The sequence below is a fragment of the Peromyscus maniculatus genome, chromosome 2 (genome assembly GCF_049852395.1).
Source record: "Peromyscus maniculatus bairdii isolate BWxNUB_F1_BW_parent chromosome 2, HU_Pman_BW_mat_3.1, whole genome shotgun sequence".
Classification (NCBI taxonomy): Eukaryota; Metazoa; Chordata; class Mammalia; order Rodentia; family Cricetidae; genus Peromyscus; species Peromyscus maniculatus.
Genome location: NC_134853.1, coordinates 70,962,417 through 70,987,253, shown reverse-complemented (window position 1 = coordinate 70,987,253; position 24,837 = coordinate 70,962,417). Strand labels below are relative to the sequence as shown.

At 51.8% G+C, this 24,837-nt stretch overlaps 1 protein-coding gene across 5 annotated transcripts in view; it reads left to right on the top strand.

The window, feature by feature from the left end:
* Tbc1d2 (TBC1 domain family member 2) overlaps positions 1-24,837 on the top strand; it is a 49,950-nt gene that overhangs the window by 8,326 nt on the left and 16,787 nt on the right. For 3 of the 5 annotated variants that reach the window (XM_006973682.4, XM_015992523.3, XM_076564170.1), the window contains exons 3-6: positions 3,079-3,226; positions 10,449-10,582; positions 11,899-12,095; positions 22,379-22,762. In XM_006973682.4, the coding sequence (XP_006973744.1) occupies positions 3,079-3,226; positions 10,449-10,582; positions 11,899-12,095; positions 22,379-22,762 (863 nt within the window). Of the gene's footprint in view, positions 1-3,078; positions 3,227-10,448; positions 10,583-11,895; positions 12,096-22,378; positions 22,763-24,837 lie in introns of all 5 variants that reach the window. The other 2 variants (XM_015992522.3, XM_015992521.3) reach the window with 1 other exon arrangement.

Genomic DNA, 24,837 nt, shown 5'->3' with positions numbered 1-24,837 from the left:
ACAAACAACGTACACACACACACACACACACACACACACACACACACACACACACACACATATACACATAAGCACACACTCCCCCTCACACATACATACAAACACACATGCTCCCCCATCACACACACGTACACACACCCCCTCATGACCCAAACTCCTAGCCATACCCTACACATGGCCTTCCCATCTGGTCCTTGTCCACAGGCTCAGCTCTGGTACTGAACCTGTTGCTAATGCCTCACCTCCTTGCCGCCGCTCCTCAGGATGCAGGTCCAGTGAGCTCCAGCCCTCCCAGCCCTCCCGGGCTCCCTGTTCTTCCCCCAGGGAGTCTGCTCTGGCTTGAGGTGGAAGGACCGTCTTGACCTCCCAGAACAGCTCTCGGCCCCAGCTCCTGCCTACCTGGGTCCTGAGCTGTGACTCCCTGGCCTGCTCCTTAGCCTCAGTATCCCGCAGCCTTGCTTCGTCTCACTCCCCGGAAGCCCAGTCCCTGTGTGGGGAGAGGGAGATAGAAAGGAGGCCTCCAAAGAACAGCTCTGAGAGTTCCCACCAAGTCAACAGACCAGCCTGTGCAGTGTCCGGAGCCTGCTGGGAATCAGCAGCATGTGGCCCACTGTTTAAGAGATTACAGGTTTTCTTAAGCAGCCTCCACTCCTGCCCGACCCCCCTTCCCGTGATCACCACCATGCAACCCCAATCACACTCTTTTCCAGTATCCATGCATTTATTACATCAGGTAAGGGCTCTCCACACTGCTACATACCAACTGTATGCAATTATAAGGGCATGTCATTTGTTTACAAAGATAGCTGGGATAGGCTGGCAAGTCCAAAACTTTAAGACATTTAAAAGCTAACATAGTAAAGGTCATGCAGATTCCAGAACAGTGAGTCATGATACAGCTCGCTCTTTCTTATCTTCAAAATCCAGGATTTTAACTAGAAGAAATCTGAAGAGTAACAGGTTATCTCTAGTCAGATATATATTTAATCCAAGAATTCTAAACCTCTTACCAACTTTCTACTAATTAGGAGCAACCCTTATCATGGTAGAGGGCATGAAACCTACATTTTTTTTTTTTTTTTTTTTTTTTTTTTTTTTGTAGATTTTTCAAGACAGGGTAGTTTATGCCTTGGCTGTCCTGGAACTCGCTCTGTAGACCAAGCTGGTCTTAAACTCACAGAGATCTGCCGGTCTCTGCCTCCCGAGTTCTAGGATTAAAGGTGTGCGCCACCACCAGCCAGCATAAGCAGAGGGTGTTTTTAAAGAGACTCATATGATAAAATTCATGCCCTTTATCCATATTATGCTTTGAAATCCCACTAAGGTATGTGTAGTGAAGCCCAGATACGAGCCCAGCCTGTGATCTTTTCACTTAGTGATTCTGCATACTGGTACAAAAGAAACACTGAAGAGTAAACAGACTGAGACTGCAAAAAAGTTCGGTGGGGCCGGAAAATAACCTGGTCGATGTCACTTGAGCAAGTGGTGAGATTTTGTTTTGTTTTGTTTTTTGTTTTCGAGACAGGGTTTCTCTGTGTTGTTTTGGTGCCTCTCCTGGATCTCACACTATAGACCAGGCTGGCCTCGAACTCACAGAGATCTGCCTGGCTCTGCCTCCCAAGTGCTGGGGTTAAAGGCGTCCATAGTGACCTTTTCTTAAGTGGCAGTTTTGAATTGCCCTGTGACAAATGGCTGATGATTAGATGCAAATTGATAGCTGACTAGAAGTCTTTGTTGCTAATTGATCTTAAATCTTGTTTATAGCTGCATAATTTATAGCCAGCATAGTAATGGGAAGGTTCCAGTCACTCTTAAGATCAAGAAGTTTGTTTGTTTTCTTTCTTTCCTTCCTTCCTTTCCTTCCTTCCTTCCTTCCTTCCTTCCTTCCTTTCCTTCCTTCCTTCCTTCCTTCCTTCCTTTCTTTCTTTCTTTCTTCCTTTCTTTTTGAGATTTGGAGCCTTGGATTCTGGAGCTTGTGCATCCAGGCAACATTCCTAACCCGTGCAGAGTCTATTTTGAAACTTTTCAGTGTAATTAAGACCAACTGTAACTCCAGTTTCAATCAGGCATTTCCCACTTAATATTATATTCCATCTATGTTCCTATGTTTACTGGAGGAAAAGGCTGGCCTGGAACTCACAGCAATTCTCCTGCTTCAGCCACCCACTTCTCTTGAATTCTTCATCAACATTTTTTACATAGTTGAGTGGCAGTCGTGTGGAGGCATCATGATTTACCCAGCCTCCCTCTGGTGGTGTGCACCTGCAATCCCGGGTATTGAGAATTGGAGGCAGGAGTGTGGAGTACAGGGTCAAGGCCAGTGTGAGCAATTTAGTGAGACTCCATGTCCCAAAAAAAAGGATGGGGAGCTGGCTGAGTAGATAAAGGGTTGCCAGGCAAGCCCGGGAACCAGCAAGTCGGACCCCCAGAACTCATGTGAAACCCAGGTGGGTGTGGCCCCTGGCCCCTGTAATTCTGGTCCTGGGGCTAGAGCCAGGAGATTCAGAGCACGCTGGATAGACAGACTGTCCTAATCAGCAAGCTCTGGGCGCAGTGAGAGACATTGTTGGTAAACAAAGCACAGAGATCGAGAAAGATGTCTGACATCAACCTCTGGCCACCACACACTAGCACATACATATGCATGTGTGTCCAATACACATGTGAACATGTATATATGCTCTCCCACACATGTGGCACATGCTATAAACAAACAAACAAACAAACAAACAATCTTAGGAAAAGTTATTTCCACTTAATTATACTACAGATGATGTTAGGATAGACCCCTTGGCCCATCAAGTTTTGGCACATCTCAGCCGTCTTTTAAGTGGCTTGTGAGATATAGACTAACTGCAGGCCTGCACGTTTGTGAAGAGTCTCTGGGAAGGCTGCAGCCGCAAAACAGATTGTTTTACAGCTGCTTTGCTGTTAGCGTGCATCAAGTGTGCTGGCCCGGCAGCTGTCACAGCCCTGCACGCTGTCAGTCAGAGCTGAGCCCATAGCCTGGGACTAGGGCATTCCTACCGAAGTACGCTAGTTCCTGCCAGTGTTGACTGCCTGTCTTTGGCTCCCTAGAACAAGAGGAGGAGGAGCTGGAGGAGTTCCTGTGTCCTGTGAAAACCCCCACTGGTCTTGTGGGTGCAGCAGCTGCCTTGCAGCCTGTCCCTGCCAGGCCCTCAGCCCTTCAGAACATCTCCCTGAAGCATCTGGGGACAGAAATACAGTAAGTGCCCCGGGGGAGGCGGGGGGGGGGGAGGGGGGGGATAAGAGGCAGCCAGTCCAAAGCACCCCTTCCGGTGAGCTTCATCCGGTTGCTGCTCTGTGTAGAGAGGTAGGGACAAGGCGGGGATTGTTGGCTTAATTTCAATTAATCGCATCGTTATTTGATATGCCAGGGACTGTAGTCCCAGCACTTGGGAGGCAGAGGCACGGGTGTCATGAGTTCTAGGGCAGCCTAGGCTACATAGTGAGATCTTGTTTCAAAATAGAAAAACAGGGCCTCGGCTGGGAAGTACTTGCTGCTCAAACCTGGTGCCCGGAGTCCCTGAAATGAGCATAAAGGTGGGAGGAGGGAACCTCCGCCCTAGAGCTGTCCCCACAAGCACCCACCCTCCCCCACTTCCCCACACACCATGCCACATGCCAATAAACAAAATCTTAAAAGGAAAATCATTAGAAATTACCCAGAGTTTTACCACTCATCATCCTTAGCAGTGGTAAAAAGCTCTACATATCTATGTGTAGCTGAGATCACATCAAATGGTGATTCCATATCAAATTATTTACTTCTAACACATGTCCTTGGTCACGTCAGTCATGTCAACTAATTGTGGTGGAGGGCGTTGAGACAAGGTCTTACTCTGTAGCCCCAGCCTGGTACTCACCTTGTGGCCCTGACTGGCCCTGAACTTGTAGCAATCCTCCAGTCTCAGCTTTTTGAGTGCTGGAATTATGAGCATGAACCACCATGCCAGGTCCTGACTGCCTTTTTTTATTATTATTATTATTATTTTTAATTTTGTTATTTTATGTATATGTGTGTCTGAGAGGGTAGCAATGTCTGTCCTTCCTGGGAGAGAAACGGGCTTTAGAGAGAAGACAGGGGTGTCTTCTGGGGACTGCTGGCTGTGGGAAGTACTAACCAAAGCAATTTGGACAGAGGGGCATGGAGCCCAGGAGAGAGGTCTGAGCTGGAGACGGAACCCTGGGGGGACCTGGAGTATGGGTGAGCAGCACCCAGACTACAGGGCTTATCCCTCTGGACAGACTGAGTGTGTCTGAGTGTGGAACCGAGTGTGTTGGGAACATGCTACAGGGAAGAGGAACCTGGGAAGGCCAGCCTCCCAGCCAGCATGTATCCAGGACAGGTGGTGTGTGCCTGAGGGAGGCCACAGCCACAGAAGTGGAACAGAGGGCATGTGGAAACAGAAAGGAAGGAAGTTTCACGGCATCGCCCCGGCACTGCCCTCCAGCCGCTCGTGATAGCCACAGACACAAGGCAACAGCAGCATTGCATTTTAGTTCCCTGCACTGCCGGAGCCCGCAGATGACGGGGTGAAATGGGAGCTGCCCTTGTGCGTGGTGTTGGCCCGGGCAGGCCATGAGCTTGCCCTGGTGCAGCCTGAGCACAGGTCGTCCTCGGGGGACAGGGAGAAAGGCATCCTGAGCACCGCCAGAGGCCCTGTGCTCTCGCTGACTGGTTAGGACAGGTCCGTAGCGAGCTGCTGGAAAGCGTCAGGCCTGACACTCAGTTCTCCTCCCCGCCCATCGGGACACGTCATAAGACTCGCTTCCAGGCTGTTGTGAAGATGAAGTGAATATGATGCATCATCGTGTCGCTCTTAGAACTTGGCCTGGGGGGAGCATGTGTTATGATCTGTTCCTAATCGCCCTGGCAGAGGAGGCGACCCAGGAGGATAACTGGCCTGCTGGCTGCTCTTGCCCTTCATTCTCATCACCCCTGTACTGGCCAAGCCTTTTGGAACAGAGCTGAGTTTGGTACTCCTCTCACTGCTGTGACCTAGCTAAAGCCACTCAAGGAGGCGGGGCTTGTTCTGGGTCACAGGCAGCCCAGGGTATCCAGGAAAGCATCGAGGCGGGAGCCAGGCACATTGTGTTCACAGTCAGGAAGCAGAGTCACATGAATGTATAGCTCATTTTCTCCTCTTTATTCATTCTGGAACCCTCCATGTCCATGCATGATGCTGCCCACGTTCAAGGTGGGTCGTCTCCCTTCAGTTAAAGCTTTCTGGAAACATCTCACAGGCGCACTTAGAGGTGCATTTCCATGGTGATTCAAATCTAGCAAAGCAAGCGGACAGTGACGATCAACCACCCCAGGAGCCAGCGCGCACGGAGAGTAATCAAATTGCTCCAGGCAAACTTGATGGCAGAGAGATGCTTCCTCCAGGGGCAGGGGCCACCTGGACAGTGGTAAAAGGCAGAAGGCATCTATTCCAGAGAGATTCCGGCCAGGACCAAAAAGGCCCTTCCTGACTTAAAGTTGGGATTTTCTTGCTCTTCCACACCCAAGGACCACTAGTCACAAGCCCCCGTGACATGCTGGGGAAGCTTAATTGTAGCACCAATCTTAAAGAGTCTTACTAATAAAAACAAACCTGGAGCCAGGTATTGGGGTGAATGCTGGAAGATCAGAGAAGCAGAACAAGCCACAGCTTCCTCACCTCGCCAATTCCTCAGCTGATCCTGTTTCCTCAGACTGGAAACTTCTGTGTCCTCCTCCCAATGGATCTTGCTCAAAAGCCTAAAAGTTTAACCAGGCTCTAGTTCCTGGTCCTCGTGCCTTATACACCTCTCTGCTTCCTGCTATCACTTCCTGGGATTAAAGGCGTGCGTTACCATGCCTGGCTGTTTCCAGTGTGGCTTTGAACTCACAGAGATCCGGGTGGATCTCTGACTCCCAGGTGATAGGATTAAAGGTGTGAGTGCCACCATTTTCTGGCCTCTATGTCTATCTAGTGGCTGTTCTGTCCTCTGACCCTAGATAAGTTATTAGGGTGCACAATATTTTGGGGAACACAATACCACCACACTTAACTCCTGACAAAAGGAAGTGTGGGCAGCAGTGACATTCACCCCACTCGGCCAGTGCTTCTGGCTACGGCCTGTGTCCCTTGTTCCTCTCCAGCGTTTGTGGCTTGTGACCTGTGAGCTGCATGCTAGCAGTGCCCGGCACACCCTGATCCCCATCGCGGGGGTTGGTGGTCTTTCCTGCATGCCCACTGACATTGACTTTCTCACGGGGGGAGTAAGAAGCAAGAAGGGCAATGAGCAGTCCTAGAAGTCAGGGGTCTTTAGTAGCAGGGTCTTAATAATAACCAAATGGTTATTGGCTATTGGTCTGGTTATTAGGATCGTAAGGCTGATCTTAATCTCACCGATGACTACATTCCTTATCAATCGGTGAAAAGACAATCTCATTCACTCCTTATTCTGACCCCATCTATTGAAAACAAGCAGACTGGATCTCCTTTTAGAACTAGGTTTCAGGCTGGTGAGGTGGCACAGGTGTCTGCTGCCAAGCCTGGGGACCCGAGTTCCGTCCCTGGAACACACGTGATGGCGGAAGAGAATTAACTCCCCAGAGTGCTCTCTGACCTCTCCACATGTGCTGTGGCATGTGCACGTGTGTGTGTTCACACACGCGCAAATGAAAGAAAATGGCTCTTCTTTTTAAAGTCCCACAAAATTGATAACTTTTAGCTAGGTCAAGAAAGAGAGAAAATTCAAATTACTAAATTTGGGAACAATAACAAAAAAAAGGGGTCATTTACTACCAACTCTATAGAGATGGAAAAGGATTGTTAGGGCCAGACATGGTGGGTGGTTGGGAGGACCTAGCACTCAGGAGGTTGAGACAGGAAGGTTCTGAGTTCAAGGTCAGCCTGAGCTACTTAGCGAGTCCCTGTCAAGAACGAAACAGGCTCTGAGGGATAGATTTGAAATCTTAGATGAAAAGGACAAATTCCTAAAAAGACACAAACTGCTGGGCTGACTGAAAAAGAACTCAAAATCTGAGTAGACCTAATAACTAGAGCCTGAAGGGATGGGGTGGCTTCCCCCAGGAAGTTCCGCAGATGCCCGGGGAGGGACGCAGCACTCCCTTTGAGTTGGGGGTGGGGGCGGGTTGCTGATCTGATCTCTGCACCCGCTCTCCTTTTCAACCTGTCCCAGTTTCACATCCATGATCAGGCTCAGGCCCTTATTCCCTTCCTTTTCTGGGACCTGAACCAGACTCTTTAAAACCGCGTTTTGTGTTTCTCCAGCGTCTGAGCGTTTGTGGAATGAGGGTTTTCCAGAGTGACTGTCTATCTATCCTGTTTCTCAAAGCGCGTATCTCACACAGGGATGCCACAGCAGAGTCAGAGGCCCACGTAGGTCTACTGACTTTCATATCCTCTTGTCTGAACATCCCCCCCACCCCACTGCCCCTTAGCAAATGCCCTCCGGGGGCAATAGCACCTAAATGGTAACTGGTCATAGTGGAAACTAGTTGTTTGTTACAGCTCAGAACAAATTTCCGCAAATCACAGAAAATATTAACCCTCACTAGACAGGGTAACTCTTAATGTTGTCTCTTTTTTTTTTCTTTCTGTCTTTTAGAAAAAGAGTCAGCATATCAATATATTTCATTTTTTCCTATTTATTTAAGGCAGGAGATGTTCATGGATACTCTGTGACAGTCAGCATTCTCAGTGAGATTGGGTCAAGAGAAACGTGGGGCTGGCAGTGTAGCTCAGTAGAGAGAGCCCTTCCCGCTCAGGCTCATCAAAGCTCTGCACTTGATCCCCAGCAGCCCACGGCAGAAGGATTACAAGTCCAAAGTCATCCTCTGTCACACAGTAAATTTGTGATGCAATCTGAGATGCATGAGACCCTGTCTCAAAAATTAAAAAATGAGCCGGGCGGTGGTGGCGCACGCCTTTAATCCCAGCATTCGGGAGGCAGAGGCAGGCGGATCTCTGTGAGTTCGAGGCCAGCCTGGACTACCAAGTGAGTCCCAGGAAAGGCGCAAAGCTACACAGAGAAACCCTGTCTCGAAAAACCAAAACAAAAAACAAAAAACAAAAAAACAAAAAAAAAAAAAATTAAAAAACGAATAGGAAGAACTGGAGAGACGGCTCAGTGGTAAAGTGTCTGCTGTGTGGACCTCAGGTCCCCGGCTCCTGCCTCTGACTGGAGCACTGGGGAGGCAGAGCCAGGAAGATCTCCGGGGCTCTCTGGCCAGCCAGCGTAACTGATCAGCAAGCTCTGGGGTCAGTGAGAGACCTGTCTAAAAATAATTTTTTAAAAAAAAGTGGATAGTGAATGAAGAAAGTACCAATGTCTCCCATGGCCCACACACAAACATGGGGGTGGGGTGGGGCTGAGTTTAACTTTTTCCTACATGGCGAAAGGATTTTGAGTGTAAGATCATTGTGGACTCACAAATAGGAGCATTCAAAACACACTTCAATCACTCAGGCACTGGATTCTTCACATCTTTTGCATTCACATTGAACCAGCTCTCGGGAAATTTCAAAGGCCAATGGCTAAGTCTCTCTGCCTTCCGAACCCCTCCTACAAAACTCCACTGGGAAACACGGATGCTCTGTGGCTGCCTTTCAGAAACCCTCATCCTCCCCGCCACACGCCGTGGCCGCCCTCCCTGGACAGGTGTGCCTCCTGCGGCCTGTTTCTTTTGTTGTGCCTAGGCTGTTTCTTTTTGCACAGTCCGGGTCTTCAAACAGTTCACTCTTTTTCTCTCCCTTGCTATCAATTTCAGAATTGATGTGTTTTATCTCTCTGCCAAGGAAAATAAACACTTGAGCCGCCTCTTCATCGGGTGGACCATGAATGTTGCTATAGTCTGTTCTCTCAGGCCTTTGGTGCTAGCCGGCTCTTTCTGTGAACCGCACAGGGGTTAAAGTCTGGACCCGAGGATGGGGCCTCGGCTTCAACAAGCTATGGGCTGAAGCTGGCCTGGGAACCAGTGTAATAAGGCCCTTGGAAACCATGAGTCAGTGAAACCTGCAAGGCAGGGTGGGTCTGGGTCCAGGAAGAGGGCAAAAGCAGAAAGCTGCCAGGAAATGCTTACAACATGCCTCAGCAGAGCCAGGAACCACTTTGGGCCAGGTAGTTAGGAGGCCAGAGGGTTTGGGGAAGTTAAGTTGGCAAGTCCATTCAACATTTGTTCAACAGACGTGAAGCAATCTCTTATTACAGTCACGGTTCTCGGTCTACGAGCAAGCAGAACGACAAGTATGGAACACATACTCCAGGGTTGGGGCTGCCGGAACCAAGCTTGTAAGAAACAGTGTCCATTGCAATTGGGAACTTGCAGAGCTGTGGCTACCTGTGCAAGACCTGTACGAGATAAAGCCAGTCAGGAATTCCAGCATCGGTCGGGGAGAGGCTCATGAGGTTCACCCCTAGCTGAGGAACTATTGGCCACTGGTGGCTGCCGGGGGAGGGAGACATCGTTCTTCAAGGCTGTGGCCAACAGTAGGTTGTCCATGCTCAAGCAGACTCAGTAGGAAGGGCATATGTTGGGGGTGGGGTCCTGAGGAAGGTGGGAGGGAGGAGGATGGGTAGATAGGTGGTCAAGATGCTTTGTAGGGGGCTGGAGAAATGGTCCAGTGGTCAAGAGCACTTGTTCTTTCTGTAGAGGACCACCTGGGTTCAATTCTCAACACTACCTTGGTAGCTCACAGCCAGCCATTGGTAACTCCAGTTATAAAGAGATCTGATGCCTTCTTCTGGCCTCCACAGATGCCAGGAATGCACGTGGTTCACAGACGTATGTGGTGGTTTGAAGGAAAATGGCCCCCAAAGGGAGTGGCGCTATTAGGAGGTGTGGTCTTGTAGGAGTAGGTGTGGCCTTATTGGAGGAAGTGCATCACTGCGGGGGCGGGCTTTGGGGTCTCATATATGCTCAAGCCACACCCAGTGTCTTAGACCACTTCCTGTTGCCTGCAAGTCAAGATGCAGGCCTCTCAGCTAGCTCTCCAGCACTGTGTCTGCCTGCATGCCACCATGTCACACCATGATGATAATGGACTGAACCTCTGAACTGTAAGCCACCCCATTAAATATTTCCCTTTATAAGAGTTGCTGTTGTCATGGTGTCTCGTCATAGCAATAGAAACTCTAACTAAGATAGACATACATGCAGGCAAAACACTCATAAAGTAAGTCTAAAAAATATTACACTACATATATGTGTGTGAAATTCATCAAGAATAAAAGGGAGGGGAAGTATAGTGTAGAAAGGGTTAAATGAGAAGGGTGAGGGGCTTGGGGCAGGAGGGTGGTGCCTCATACAGGATGGGGAGTGTGGAGCCCCGTCTGGATGGCTGGAAGCATGCTGGTGAGGCCGGAGCTCGAACAGGCAGCAAGAAGAGCAGAGAGGTTGCCAGCCTCATGCGCCTCGCTTCTCCTTTCAGAAATACCATGCACAATATCCGTGGCAACAAGCAGGCCCAAGCCACAGGCCACGGACCACTAGTGGAAGAGTCTCCACAGGGTGTGGAGCCTCAAGGCGGGGAGCAGCCCTTGATCTCGGACCCCAGCACCCCAGGTGAGCTCTGCCCAGGTCTGAGACCAAGCCCCGTGGCCTCCCTGCCTGCAAGAGCGTATGTGTGTGGCTCAAGCAGAGCACATTTACTCTATTTCTGGTTGGGTGGAAGGCTGAGAAGTCCAAGGTCAGCACACTGAAGGTTTGGATTCTATTCAAGGCTCCATTCTAGGCTTGGGGACAGCCACTGCTGTCTTCTCAGGTGCCGAGAGTCTCATCTTCCTCTTCCGAGGGCACGAATCCTGTCACGGGGCTCCACCTTTGTGCCTTCATCTCAGTTACTTAAGGCCCTTCCTCCTAATGCCATCAGACTGGGGACTAGAGCTTCAGCTATGGGGACACAAACATTCAGTCCTTAGTGGTGTATGGAGTGTGACAGACTTTTCCTGGGGAGATGTAACACACACACACACACACACACACACACACACACACGCACGCACACACACACACACACACGTCTATTTACCCCCAGAAAGGGGACCCACGACAGACTAAAATAATGATTATACCAAAGTCCAGCTTGGCTGAACCAGTGGGTTTTATTGGGGTTACCTAAGAGGGTCAGGAATGACTCAAACAGCTTTATCACCCAGAGGTGCCCAGCACAGGTACAGACTTCCGAAAGCTGCACCCCTGGAGCCCTCTGCACACCTCACGGGCAGATCAGCGTCTGTGAAGTCGCTTGATCTGTCTCCTGCCCGAGCAGTTCACTTAGTTTTACACTCCTGGGGAGGGGCCTCCGGAGTCTCCCAGGTGTCCCTTCTCCAGTGAGTTACCGTCTATCTACCCTTTGTTTACCTTCTGAGTCTTACAAGTCTCCCGTCCCTCTTGGAGTGAAATGTCAAAGCTGAAGGCCTCCAGCATTCTCCTGGGCCTCCAGGGGTTTAAAGCAAGGATTGCTTTGCTTCCACCTTGAGACAGAGCCTTGTGTATCCCAGGCCTCTAACTTGCTATGTAGCGGAGGATGACCTTGAACTTCTGATCTTCTACCTCTGCCTCCATGCTGGGATACAGGCATGCACCCCACACCAGGTTCGAGGATGTTTTACTGTAGTAAAATATACATAACAGTTTTCCATTTTATTACTTTTCGTTACACCATTCTGTGGCATTACGTGCGTTCACACTATTATGTGACCACCACTGCCATCTTTCCCTCAAAATTCCTAGTAGTGATTCACAAATAAAGCAAAGTGTATTTTCCTCTTTGTAATTCATGGGGAAAGGTGCCGTTGTGTGGGTGAGGCATCCGTATGTAGATGGAGAATTTTATTGTTTCTGCCCATCCTGACATCTGTGTTTTTCTCCTCCAGCAGGAAAAGAGCCGGAGGATCCTCCCAGGCCTGCACCCAGGACCTCACTGCCCTCGAGTCCCATGCAGAAACCTAAGCGACAAAGCAACACTTTCCCATTCTTTTCCGACGGGCTGGCTCGGAGCCGCACAGCCCAGGAAAGGGTGGTGGCCTTGGAACAGCAAGTGCTGATGCTCACCGAGGAGCTGAAGTCCCAGAAGGTGAGCCCAGCCCTTGGAGCCCTGCTGGTCACTGTTCATTGCCTCAACCCAACCCGGCACAGCCAGTCTGCGGTCTTCACAGGACAGCTGTGGAGGTCAGAGGGCCTCGCTATCAATCACTCAGAAACATGCTGTCACACAAACCAGGTGTGACACCAAAGGCAGGGGTCTCTGGAGGCTCCCTTTAATAACTGATTCTTGGATGTCTCTTAGAGAGACTTGAACAAAGGCAGTGTCTGGGAGGTGCTGTCTGGGTCAGGGTCTTGGGAGGGGTCACTGATGCACAGGGAGGGTTGGTGGTACCTGATGACTGTGCACCTGAGGGACTGACACAGGACAGAGGAAGCTGGCAATGTGTGGCAGAGAACAATGACAGGCCAGGTGATTTCATTGTCACATGAGAAGTTCACTGTCGCAGTTACAAAGAGGAGGTGTGGGGCGTTATGGAAAATACAGGGCACGCGCCCAGAGGCCTTAACGTTATTCAGAAAGCTTCAACTCAGAGCAAGGCATGTTTTATGGTAAAGGCTGTTCTGTGATGTGGTGAGCGTCAGTGGCAGGCGCGTGGGAGAGCGGCCGCGCTGGCCAGGTACCTCTCTCTAGCATAATGAAAGTGAAGGTCTCACAGCTGTTACCACAAAGCCCAAGTAGGGCCTTGGTGGGTTCTTTTGCCCCAGTGAGGAAGGTGGAAGCTTGTGCCTGAGCTCCGGCTGCCCAGGGACCTTTCCTGCTTTCTCTCTTCCTGGTCCTTGCTTGCACAGGACTCGGGCTGGGGTGGGGCACGTGGTCTGTCCTGCCCAGTCTTCACTCACGTCTATGGTTCTGCTTGTGCTTTCTGCCCTGTTTGGGGAGAAGGCAGTTGAGAGAAGCTCTCTCTTAGCTAACCTCGCCCCTTCACCACAGGCCAGGAGTTACGGTTAGTGAAGTAGATGGTGATTGGAGGGGGTTCATCCATTCGTTTGTCTTCACCTCGGGCCGGCAGTGCGCATACACACAGTGAGCTGGCGTCAGGGAAGAGCAGAGCGAAGGTCACAGGCCCAGCCTGTACGGGACATGCATCGCATCGCAGGGGCAGCCATGCGGCGAATGAACACCCGGATGTGTACTTGCTGCATGTGGCATATCCTGTGTGGGGACATAGCCGTGATGTGGGAGCTCAGGCCTTCCCTGAGCCCTTCGATCCTCTTTTCCTTCTGTCCTTCCGGCTCCCCGGTCAGAAAAGGGTATTCAGTTGAACTGGAATGGCTGTGGGACCCCCAGATTCACGTCACTGAAGCTCCTCACCCAAACTTGGGGAGAAAAAAAAAAGGAAAGGAAACCGTGATTGTAAACACAGCCTGTCCTGTCCCCATATGTCCTGTCCTCCCAGGGTGTACAGGTAGCTCACCCCTTACCTAACCTTTCTTTCTAAGGCATAACAAATGGCCAGAGGCACTCCAGAAGCCCTTGGAGACCTGGGTACCTCTGGAGGCTCGCTGCCTTCCATAGGTGAAGGCAAAACCCTTGGGGACCTTTCGGGGGTGCCAGGCTATAGATTCACATTCAAAGGAGAAGGTCATGAGGAAGTTGTCTGGGCCTTTCAAAATGTGATTTTACTGGGTAATTTTCTAGGAAACCTTCACTTTGTTGGGACAGATGGTTGGGGAGAAGGGGTTTGTGGTCTCGCCTTTGACTTACAGGGTGAGGGCACTTCACCGCTTCCAGCCTGTCTCATGTGTGTACAGCAGTCCAGCGGTGACTCCCGGCACAGACCCGCGTTCTGACTGTAGTGTGTCCGGTAAACTCCCAGCCTGTCTCCACTTGGTAAAGGGAGTTATGGCCATTCTTGGTGGAGAGGTCCAGTTCTGAACCCTCAGCCAATGCCTGGCACCCCACAGTGCACCACAGCTGCCAGGTATGGCCATCAGGCTTTAACTTGGATGCCTCTAGCCCTAATGTTGGTTCCTCCTGCCTTACAAAGAGCAGGTTCCCTCCTTTGGACTCTGAAGAGAGACGTTCATCCCAGACCGTTTTTGTTGCTGTGGTAAACACCATGACCAAAAACAACTTGGGGAGAAAAGGGTTTATTTCATCTTACACGGCTACAGTCCGTCATTAAGGGAAGCCATGGACGGAACTCAAGGCGGGGCTTCAAGTAGAAATCACGGAGGAGCGCCACAGCGCCGCCTACTGACTGTCCCCACGAGTTTGCTCGCCCCCCTCTTCATCCGGTCTAGGCTCCCCTGCTTCACAGGCCAGGCTGATCTGGGCAGTTCTTCATCTGAACTTCCGTTTCCCAGCGACCAGGTTTGTGTCACGTTGACAGCTGGAGCTAGCGATGACAGAGTCCATCAGGAGGAAAACGGCTCCTGGCTTTCCCAGGGGCAACACCTACGATATGCTTTCCTGTGTTTGGTAGGAAAGTGTGTCTAGCTTCAGGAAAAATGGCAACATGTCTAAGTTTAGCCATCCAAGTAGACCAGTGGTTCTCAACCTGTGAGTCATGACCCCTTTGGGGATTGAACAGCCCTGTCACCAGGGTCGCCCAAGACCACCCCAAAATATAGATATTTACATTATGATTCATAACAGTAGCAAAATGACAGTTATGAAGCATCAATGAAGTAATTTTATGGTTGGAGGTCACCGCAACATGAGGAACTGTATTAAAGGTCGCAGCATCAGAAAGGTTGAGAACCAGTGAAGTACCTGAACATCAATGGAGTCAGTAGCCCTGTGAGGATTTACCTCAAATTTTATGCTGTGGAAAGCATACTGGGACCAAACCCCTGTGTTGTAGAATATCATTACTTTTGTTTAGGTTGCATTTGTTTAACTCTGTGAAGCTGTGTTACTATGCCTGTCTAAAACACCTGATGGTCTAATGAAAAGCTGAACCGTCGAGCTGAATGGCCAGGCGAGACAAAAGATAGATGGGGCTAATTCAAAGTGAAGGAAAGCTGACTAGAAACAAGCCAAGCTAAGGCCGGGCATTTATAAGTAAGAATAGGTCTCTGTATGTGATTTATTTGGGAGCTGGGTGGCAGGACCCTCAAAAGAGCAAAAACAAACAACAGCCCTGCCCTCAAAGACTCTGCCGTCCAACAGGGAAGAGGAAATGAAGTATGCTCACTGCCAGTGTCGTGTGGCCCCGGCCCAGGGCTGTCTGGACCCCAGCTGCAGTTCTTAACACTGATGCCACCCTCCCTTCCTGAACAGGAAACTGAAGGTCTGAGCATCCGAAAGGTCTCCAAACCCAAGCTTCCCAGGGACCAGAGTCTGGGCCCAGAGTCTGATCTGTTACCACTAGAGCCTCGATCCTTCCGCTGGGCCCTGCTTGAGGGGCTTAGAGGAGGCTCCTTGCCTGAGGTCTGGTGCTGCAGGCCTAGGATGCTGTCCACAGCCAGGGCCGCCTCTGCTCTTCCCCAGTCTCATGGCCTAGCATCATACACAAGTACTGATACACAGGACTGATCTTAGAAAACGCGTGTGCACTCCCAGTGCCTCCCTATGTCAGTAAATCCACGGGGACTCTGGCACCCGTGAAGCCTTCATCCCAGTATCCATCTGGGCATCCCGTTGCTGGCCCTGTAGAGGTTTAGACTGCAGGAGACAGCTCCAGGTGGCAGGTTGGCCAGGCGCCTCAGGCCCCTGAGCTGATCGTCACGCCCAGTTCGAAAGCTGTCTGCCCTGGCAGATGGCTGACTGGTGGCTGGTGTTGGCCATCTGTTAGCTGCTGGGAAGCGTGGACCCCAGTGGGGCCACTTAGGCTCACTCAGGGGGTCTTGGTTGTTTGTTTAGGAAACTCAGTGGGGACAATCTTTCAGCCCCCTCCCAGAACTTCAGAGTACCGCAGACAGGGCCTGGGCCTTGACTTGGAAGGAGGGCGGGAGGCACCCTGGCTGACACTACTTGAGGAAAGGCTTTTGACACTTTTTTCTTTAATTCTTGAGGCAACTCTGCAGGGAACTGAGGTCTTCATCACCAGCCTAATTAGGGGAAAGTTGATATTCTGTGAAGTGGCCAGCGCAAGCCACCCTGTTAGACGGAGCCTCGTTGCTTCTGTTAGCCTGTCTTTTGTGACTGTAGCAGTATGCCCAAGGCAGGGCTCCTTTATGAAGAAAAGGTTTGTTCTGTCTCAGGGCTCCCCTGACTACTGGGGTTACAAGTACACACAACTACATAGCTCACTGTAGGCAAGCACCCCACCAACTTTAAGCCTGAGGTATCGCACCTGGGATGGCCTTGCTGGCAGAATTCAGAGGCGATTCAGGGCATCATAGGGCAGGAGACAGGGAGATCTTATGTGTGTGTCCTTTCCTCCTCCCCAGCACGGTTCAGTGGTGGGGACTTCACCCTCATGACCTTACCTCATGCTGCTCACCTCTCGAGGACCCCAGAGGCACAAGGACGGTTTTCTCCCTCTTAATAGCGTCCAGTGGGACCGCAAATCAATATATGAAGTTTAGACACACTCATGCCACAGCAGAGCGTGAGGCCTGGGTTAACTCCCAACCAGTCTCCTGAACTTCCCTTAGCAATGCGTATATTGGTGCTCTAGCAAAATAAAGGCTGATTTAAAAGGATGACCTACTGGCTTTTCAAAAGGAAAATCCAACAGCTCATGACCAGGAATGAACACCTGAGACGGGCCAGACAACTGGATTGAGGAGTATCCCTCAGTCAGCTCTCTGCCTCATACGACTGGTCCTCAGGCATGGCTTCTGGTCTTGGAAACCACCCAGCCCTTCCAGACGGGTCCAGCATGATGCAGGGGATTGTGCTGCGTCTATCCGTGTGTTCCTGACATGTCGCACGTGGGCGCTGCCAACCAGTCACTGTCAAGGAGGGATCCACAGCGTCCTTGGGATAAAAGCAGCTTCAGAACTGTGATGTTGGGTTGGGGTGTAGCCCACGCTGGTGGAGTTCGGGTCTAACATGAAGCGGGCCCGGTAGCACACCTTGTAATCCCAGCACTCAGGAGGTGGAGACGGGACAGTCAGATGTTCAAGGCCATCCTTAGTCAAAGAAATTCCTGAGGCTACATGAGAGCCTGTCTCAAAAGCTTCCCTTAGCATTTCCCTGTGGTATATGTGTGGAGCGTGAAGCCAGTTTCCACAGGCTGGCTCTAAGCCTGGCGTGTGGTTTATATAGTTGGCGGGTCACCTGGTAACTGCATCACCAGACCTGTCCATCTCTGCCCACTCTCCAGCCTTCACTGTCCTGCTCTCATGGGTACCTGCTGAGGCTCATCTCCTAGAGTCCTCCCAGACATGGCCACATCATAGCTTCTTAGCAGGTGAGAGTTTGAACCGTTTGTACCAATACCGTCAGTGCTGGTTCTAAATGGTAGTTTCATGTTTCTTACAAGTCATCAAAATTGGCATAAGAAGCACAAAATCTTTGGTCAGAAAAAAAGTAATGTAGCTGTGTGCCTTTTTAGCAATTGGACTGTGGTGCTGGGACGAGAGCCCAGGCCCATGCCCATGTTAGGTGAGTCCTCTGGTGTATCTACACTCCAGCCTGCTGCCATATGCATTTTTAAGAGCATTATGGACTTGTATGATTATTTTTTATTTTTAAAAATTATTACATTAAAATGGTTCGATTACTGCAACTTTTGGCACCCCCCAACTTTGTAGTTTAAAAATAATAGTAATAATAACAGGACCACTGGGAGTGTGGCTCAGTGGCAGAGCATCTACAAGGCCCTGGGTTCTAGGCCCAGCACCACCAAAAACAAGCAAGCAAAAGAAAGTAACATGAAATTACTGTCTGGTTTTAGGTTTGTTTTGGTTTAGTTTGGTTGTTTGTGATCTCCCTGTCTCTGTTCCCCAGTGCCAGGATCATAGGTGCTACCACATGGCATCCTGGGGCTGTTTTGAAGTGCTCAGGCCTGTAATGATGTGTGTATGTGTGTGTGTGTGTGTGTGTGTGTGTGTGTGTGTGTGTGTGTGTGTGTGTGTGTGTGTGTGTGTGTTCATATTGTACAACAGATCTCCTGGCAGTCTTCCTCTTGCAGATTGAAAACCTGAGCCATTTAACAGCTGCATTCCTGCTCCCCACCCTAGGGACCACACTGTTCTGGGCTCTGTGAGTTTGACCTCTCTAGTTTACCCCTGACCTGCAGAATTGCAGCCATGTTTGTGACTGGCTGGTTCCACTTAGTGTGCCACCCTCCAAGGTTCATTCAGGGTTCGGTGGATAAAGGCACTTGCCACCAAGCCTAATGACCTGAGTTCAATCCCAGGAACTGGAGGAAGGTGAGAACCAACTCCCTTCCACGAAGGGGCACACACACATGAGCATACACGTATACACATACACAAATAATAACTAAACATTACATTTTCCTTGGTTTTTCGAGACAGGGTTTCTCTGTGTAGCAGTTCTGGATGTCCTGGAACTCACTCTGTAATTTGAGGCTGGTCTCAAACTCACAGAGATCTGCCTGCCTCTGCCTCCCAAGTGCTGGGATTAAAGATGTATGCCACCACCACCACCCAGCTACTAAACATTAAAAATTTTAAAGCTTGTTTAGTTAATAAAACATCCCTATAATAATCAAAGTTCTTTTTTTTTTTTTTCTGAGACAGGGTTTCTCTGTGTGTAGGTTGAAGCCTATCCTAGATCTCGCTCTGTAGAGGCCTCAAACTCACAGAGATCTCCCAGGCTCTGCCTCCCAAGTGCTGGGATCAAAGGCATGTGCCACCACCATCCGTCAAGTTCCTTCTTTTTAAGGCTGAAGAGTATTCCTTTGCATGTGTACAACGCATTTTGTTTACTTACTCGTTCACTGGTGATACACCTATTGATTGGGTTGTTGTAACAAGGTCTCACTGTAGCTGGCCTCACATCTCTGATCCTCCTGCCTCCACCTCCTAGAAGCTGGCATTGCAGGTGTGCCCCACCACTCCTCATTCTCGGCTGTCTTGACTGGCGTTGCTGTGTTCATGGGCTGTTTCCACTGCAAAGAGAACTGGAAAGAAGCATTCTGCTTCCGACCCCGTGTGCTGGGGCGTGGGGAAGCCAGGGCTCCTGAGCTTCGACTTGGAGCCCTCTGCCCTCTTTAGTCTGAGCTTGTCTCTGGGGTCCCAGTCTCTATGTGACAGCATGGAGGCTGGGCAGGAGGTCCACAGGGTCTCTCTGGCCTCCCGGTTTCCCATATCGATGAGCTTCCTGTAAGGCTGCTTCCTCTTCCCAAGCTCCTTTCTCCCAAGCGTGACTTCTGGTGTAGAGATGGAGTGGGGTGGTGTTGGGGCTCCAGGCTGGAAGCCCGATTGGAGATGCTGAGAACTGAGTGAAGGAAGGGGCCCAGGGGCTGTGAGAGCCAGCTTCCAGACCCTCTGAAGCAGGGGAAGATGCTTACCGGCTTCTGGTCCAGAGCCAGACTCAGCTGTGGATGGCGTCTGTGCCTGTTTCACCCATCAGTGATGCAGGGCCATCTCCAGGTCTCAGCTAACCCCTGGAACCACAGGAATGTTAATCTCTCACTAGAGCCCCAGGAAGCTGTTGCTCCATCCCTGGACATTCCAGACATAGTGGTCTGGTGTGCGGTCATGTCCCCACCCCATCTCTGTCCACACTCAAGAGCTCCCGAGGGGCTAAATCTTCCCTTTCTGTTCCCTAGGCCTTTGCTTGGGCTGTCTTTTGAGCTTTCTTTGGGGGCCAAGCCTGGAAAGGCTTCCCTGCCCAATCTCCTGTGCGCTGTTGACCATCTCTGACCCTCTTCATTCCTCAGGACTCAGTTTGAATTGCTTTGCCATGTTGTCGGGTGCAAGGGCCTCTTCCTTCCCTCACCTCCACCCCAGGCAGAAGCCACTGTGCCCCACCAAATCCCTTTGCCCCTCCCTCACGGCAAACCACTCCACTGCAGTGGTCCGTCTTTATTCTCAGTCTTTGCGGTCCTTGGAGGTGGGAACTGTAACCTATCCCTTTCTGGGCTGCAGCACCTGGCATGGCGGTGTGGGGTTAGTTCTTGAATTTGGAAGCCTGAGGCAGGAGGATCATGAGTTTGAGGGCAGCCTAAGCTGATAGCGAAGCCCTGCCTCAAACACAATCGAGAGCTGGAGAAGAGATTGTCAGTAGACCCGAGGTGGTCTTATCAACTGCTCCGTCATGGTCTCTGGCAGTTCTCCCAGATGGAACCGTGCTTAGTAACTAATTCCACCCAGCTGATTCACTTGCTGGAATGCTGCAGCTTGGGCACAGTTGAGGTGTCACTAAGAGAATGTGTGTTCCAAGCGCAGCGCACGAGCAGGGTTAGGACAGTGACCTGTGGGGCGTCCCCACACCTGGGCTGCCTGGCTTCTGAAGTTCTGATCCTGGCCTGGACCAGTCCATTCCCTGCTTTGGGCTCGGCAAGCCTGGGTCCTGGGGAGGTTAGAGTACTCCGTCACAGTGAAGCGCCGCAGACCTGGGGTCAGAGGACGAAAGGCCAGTGCTGTTTCTGACTATCTAGCACTTACTTCCTGTACCCGCCTTGCAGGCACTGTATTATTGCTGGGCTGAAGGCTAGACACACAGAGATTGGGCCCGCTTGGTGAGTGCCCTCCAGTCCTGTCTCAGCTTGCTTGAGCGGCTGTCTGGATACTGTATTCATTATTTTTCTTGTGGCTGTAACAGAACCTGACAAAAGCACCATCAAGAGAGAAGGTTATGATGTAACTATGAGGCACAGTTCAAAGTTACATTCCATCGCTGCAGAGAAGTCCTGGCAGCTGGTCACATAGCATCTGCACTTAGGAAGCGGGGAGGTGAATGCCATGCTCAGCTCCCTTCCCCTTTTCTCCTTTGTATTCAGCCCCGAACTCCAGCCCATGGCATGGTGCCACCCACATTTAAAGTGGGTCTTCCCACCTCAGTTAACCTCTAATCTAGAAACTGGTTCACGGGCATGCCCATGTGTGTTTCCATGGCGATTCTAAACCCATCAAGTCGACAGTCAAGATGAACGGCACAGACGCCATCTTGAGGATCCTGAGGCTTGAACTACCATGGCAAGAAGGGATATCACAGTCTTTAGTAGTATGTAGAGGAAAGAGAGAGTGAGAGACAAGAGTCACACCCGCGTGCCACACCCCTGCAGCCCATTTCATTGCTAAGCTCAGGCTTTGGGGTCTGGATGCTTTAGGATTGAACTCCCCGTTCCTGGACTTCAGTTTGTTCCTCTCTCTCTCTCTCTCTCTCTCTCTCTCTCTCTCTCTCTCTCTCTCTCTCTCTCTCTCTGTGTGTGTGTGTGTCTGTGTGTGTGTGTGTGTGTGTGTGTCTGTGTCTGTGTCTGTGTCTGTGTCTCTCTTTTGGGGGGTGTTTTTTTGTTGTGTTTGTTTGTTTGTTTGTTTGTTTGTTTTTTCGAGACAGGGTTTCTCTGTAGTTTTGGTGCCTGTCCTGGATCTCCCTCTGTAGACCAGGCTGGCCTCGAACTCACAGAGATCCTGCAGAGTGCTGGGATTAAAGGAATGCACTACCGCCACCCAGCTGTTCTTTTCTTAAATAGACATGGGCAAGTCAGAGTGTGGGTTCAGCTCCTAACAGAGAAGCCTCAGAATGCTATAGCCTAACGCGAGTTCAGAATTTCTTTTGTTCTTTTGCGCTGAGGAATCCAGATGACGTAAGTAAGCCCAGGCTGGTGAAGGTGGGCAGCTCTGCTACCCTCGGCATGAACTTCGGCTTTGGGAGCTGGGGACTGTTCTTCCACTCACTTCCCAGCCAGAAGGAAAGGGAACAGGACCCAAGGAGCACGGTTCCAGTGGTCTCAGGGGGGACCACATCTGCTGCTCATCCATGTTAAGGCAGAACTTGCTGGAATGTCTTTGTATTTGTTTTGTTTGTTTGTTATTTGACCAGATACCCTGTGCTCAGCTACCATTCTTTTTTTTTTTTTTTTTTTTTTTTTTTTGGTTTTTCGAGACAGGGTTTCTCTGTGTAGCTTTGCGCCTTTCCTGGAACTCACTTGGTAGTCCAGGCTGGCCTCGAACTCACAGAGATTCACCTGCCTCTGCCTCCCAAGTGCTGGGATTAAAGGCGTGCGCCACCACCGCCCGGCCTAAAACCTCAATTTTTTTTTTTTTTTTTTCCAGAGCTGAGGACCGAACCCAGAGCCTTGTGCTTGCTAGGCAAGCGCTCTACCACTGAGCTAAATGACCAATCCCTCAGCTACCATTCTTGATGGACCAAGAAAGCAGAAAGGAGTGTTGGGATAAGATGCCCGGGGGAGCTGCTGGGCACCGCAGAGTTTGGAGGTCTGGGCTAGTGTGTGCCCACCAGGGCTTCCCAGCACTCACGGCTGCTCCCTTCCCATGCAGGAGCTGGTGGTAATCCTTCACAAGGCCCTGGAGGCTGCCCAGCAAGAGAAGCGCGCATCCAGTGCGTACCTGGCAGCCGCTGAAGACAAGGATCGGCTGGAGCTGGTCCGGCACAAGGTGCGCCAGATCGCGGAGCTGAACCAGCGGGTGGGGAACCTAGAGCAGGACCGAGAGCGCCTGGTGCACGAGGCCGGCCTGCTGGAGCAGCAGGTGCAGGCGCTTCAGCAGCATGTGCAGCTGCTCATGGATAAGAACCAGGCCAAGCAGCAGGTCATCTGCAAGCTCTCCCAGAAGCTCACCGAAGACCTTGAACAGCCAGACCAGCCTGCCAGTGCCGCCAATGGTGACTTCCTGAGCCAGCAGGAGAAAATGGAGCACCTGAAGGTAGGCACCCCCCCTCTGCCCAGCCGGCTCTCCTGGCCTCTGGGTGCCATGAGTAGCTTTCTAGTTGGGGAAGAAGTCCCCCCTCATTCGGGAGCATCCAAACCAGAACTAGGTAGCAAGAGGGAAATTTCTCTTCCTTCCTTCACATTATGAAGCCCCGATGCCATTTGACCTTTCATGCTGTGCAGGGCCTCTGAAAAGTGACAAGGTTCCCAGCTTATCAATTTAGAGGCGAAAGAGCCCGAGAAGAGCCCAGTCTGGGGCCTGGTTTACACAGCCTCCTTCAGTACCATCCTGCTGCCCAGGATCCCCAAGGTGCTGAGGCTGCCCTCAGTGCGGTCTCCCATGTAGAACAACCGACCAGTGCTGGCTGTGGCTGACCCCAGGCAAGGGCAGTGATCACCACTGAGGGCTCTCCACACGCCAGGACTGTCTCCAGTGTTTGCTGTATCAGCTCATTGGGGCCTGTGCCAGCCCTGCCAGGCAGTGGCTGGCAGGTCCCACTTTTGCAGCTTTGGGTGCTGAGGCTAGGAGCAGAGATGCCTGCCTGTGAGGCCAGGAGCGGAGATGCCTGCCTGTGAGGCCAGGAACGGAGATGCCTGCCTGTGAGGCCAGGAGCAGAGATGCCTGCCTGTGAGGCCAGGAACAGAGATGCCTGCCTGTGAGGCCAGGAGCAGAGATTCCTGCCCCTGAGGCTAGGAGCAGAGATGCCTGCCTGTGAGGCCAGGAGTAGAAATGCCTGCCTGTGAGGCCAGGAGTGGAGATGCCTGCCTGTGAGGCCAGGAGTGGAGATGCCTGCCTGCGAGGCCAGGAGTGGAGATGCTTGTCTGTGAGGCCAGGAGCGGAGATGCTTGTCTGTGAGGCCAGGAGCAGAGATGCCTGCCTGTGAGGCCAGGAGCGGAGATGCCTGCCTGTGAGGCCAGGAGCAGAGATGCCTGCCTGTGAGGCCAGGAGCGGAGATGCCTGCCTGTGAGGCCAGGAGTGGAGATGCCTGCCTGTGAGGCCAGGAGCGGAGATGCCTGCCTGTGAGGCCAGGAGCAGAGATGCCTGCCTGTGAGGCCAGGAACGGAGATGCCTGCCTGTGAGGCCAGGAGCGGAGATTCCTGCCCCTGAGGCTAGGAGCGGAGATGCCTGCCTGTGAGGCCAGGAGTAGAGATGCCTGCCTGTGAGGCCAGGAGTGGAGATGCCTGCCTGTGAGGCCAGAAACAGAGATGCCTGCCTGTGAGGCCAGGAGCGGAGATGCCTGCCTGTGAGGCCAGGAGCGGAGATGCCTGCCTGTGAGGCCAGGAGCGGAGATGCCTGCCTGTGAGGCCAGGAGCGGAGATGCCTGCCTGTGAGGCCAGGAGTGGAGATGCTTGTCTGTGAGGCCAGGAGTGGAGATGCCTGCCTGTGAGGCCAGGAGTGGAGATGCTTGTCTGTGAGGCCAGGAGCGGAGATGCTTGTCTGTGAGGCCAGGAGCGGAGATGCCTGCCTGTGAGGCCAGGAGCGGAGATGCTTGCCTGTGAGGCCAGGAGCAGAGGTGCCTGCCTGTGAGGCCAGGAGCGGAGATGCCTGCCTGTGAGGCCAGGAGTGGAGATGCCTGCCTGTGAGGCCAGGAGCGGAGATGCCTGCCTGTGAGGCCAGGAGCGGAGATGCCTGCCTGTGAGGCCAGGAGCGGAGATGCCTGCCTGTGAGGCCAGGAGCGGAGATGCCTGCCTGTGAGGCCAGGAGCGGAGATGCCTGCCTGTGAGGCCAGGAGCGGAGATGCCTGCCTGTGAGGCCAGGAGCGGAGATGCCTGCCTGTGAGGCCAGGAGCGGAGATGCCTGCCTGTGAGGCCAGGAGCGGAGGTGCCTGCCTGTGAGGCCAGGAGCGGAGATGCCTGCCTGTGAGGCCAGGAGCGGAGATGCCTGCCTGTGAGGCCAGGAGCGGAGATGCCTGCCTGTGAGGCCAGGAGCGGAGGTGCTTGCCCGGCAGCTGGCACAGGGGCGGGAGCGAGACTAGGCTGGAGCTTGTGTCTGATGGCTGGTCTGCCTGCCCCACACCTCCCAGCCTCTCTGTACCCCCTTCTATACCTCACCCTGCTTCTCTTCCTGTT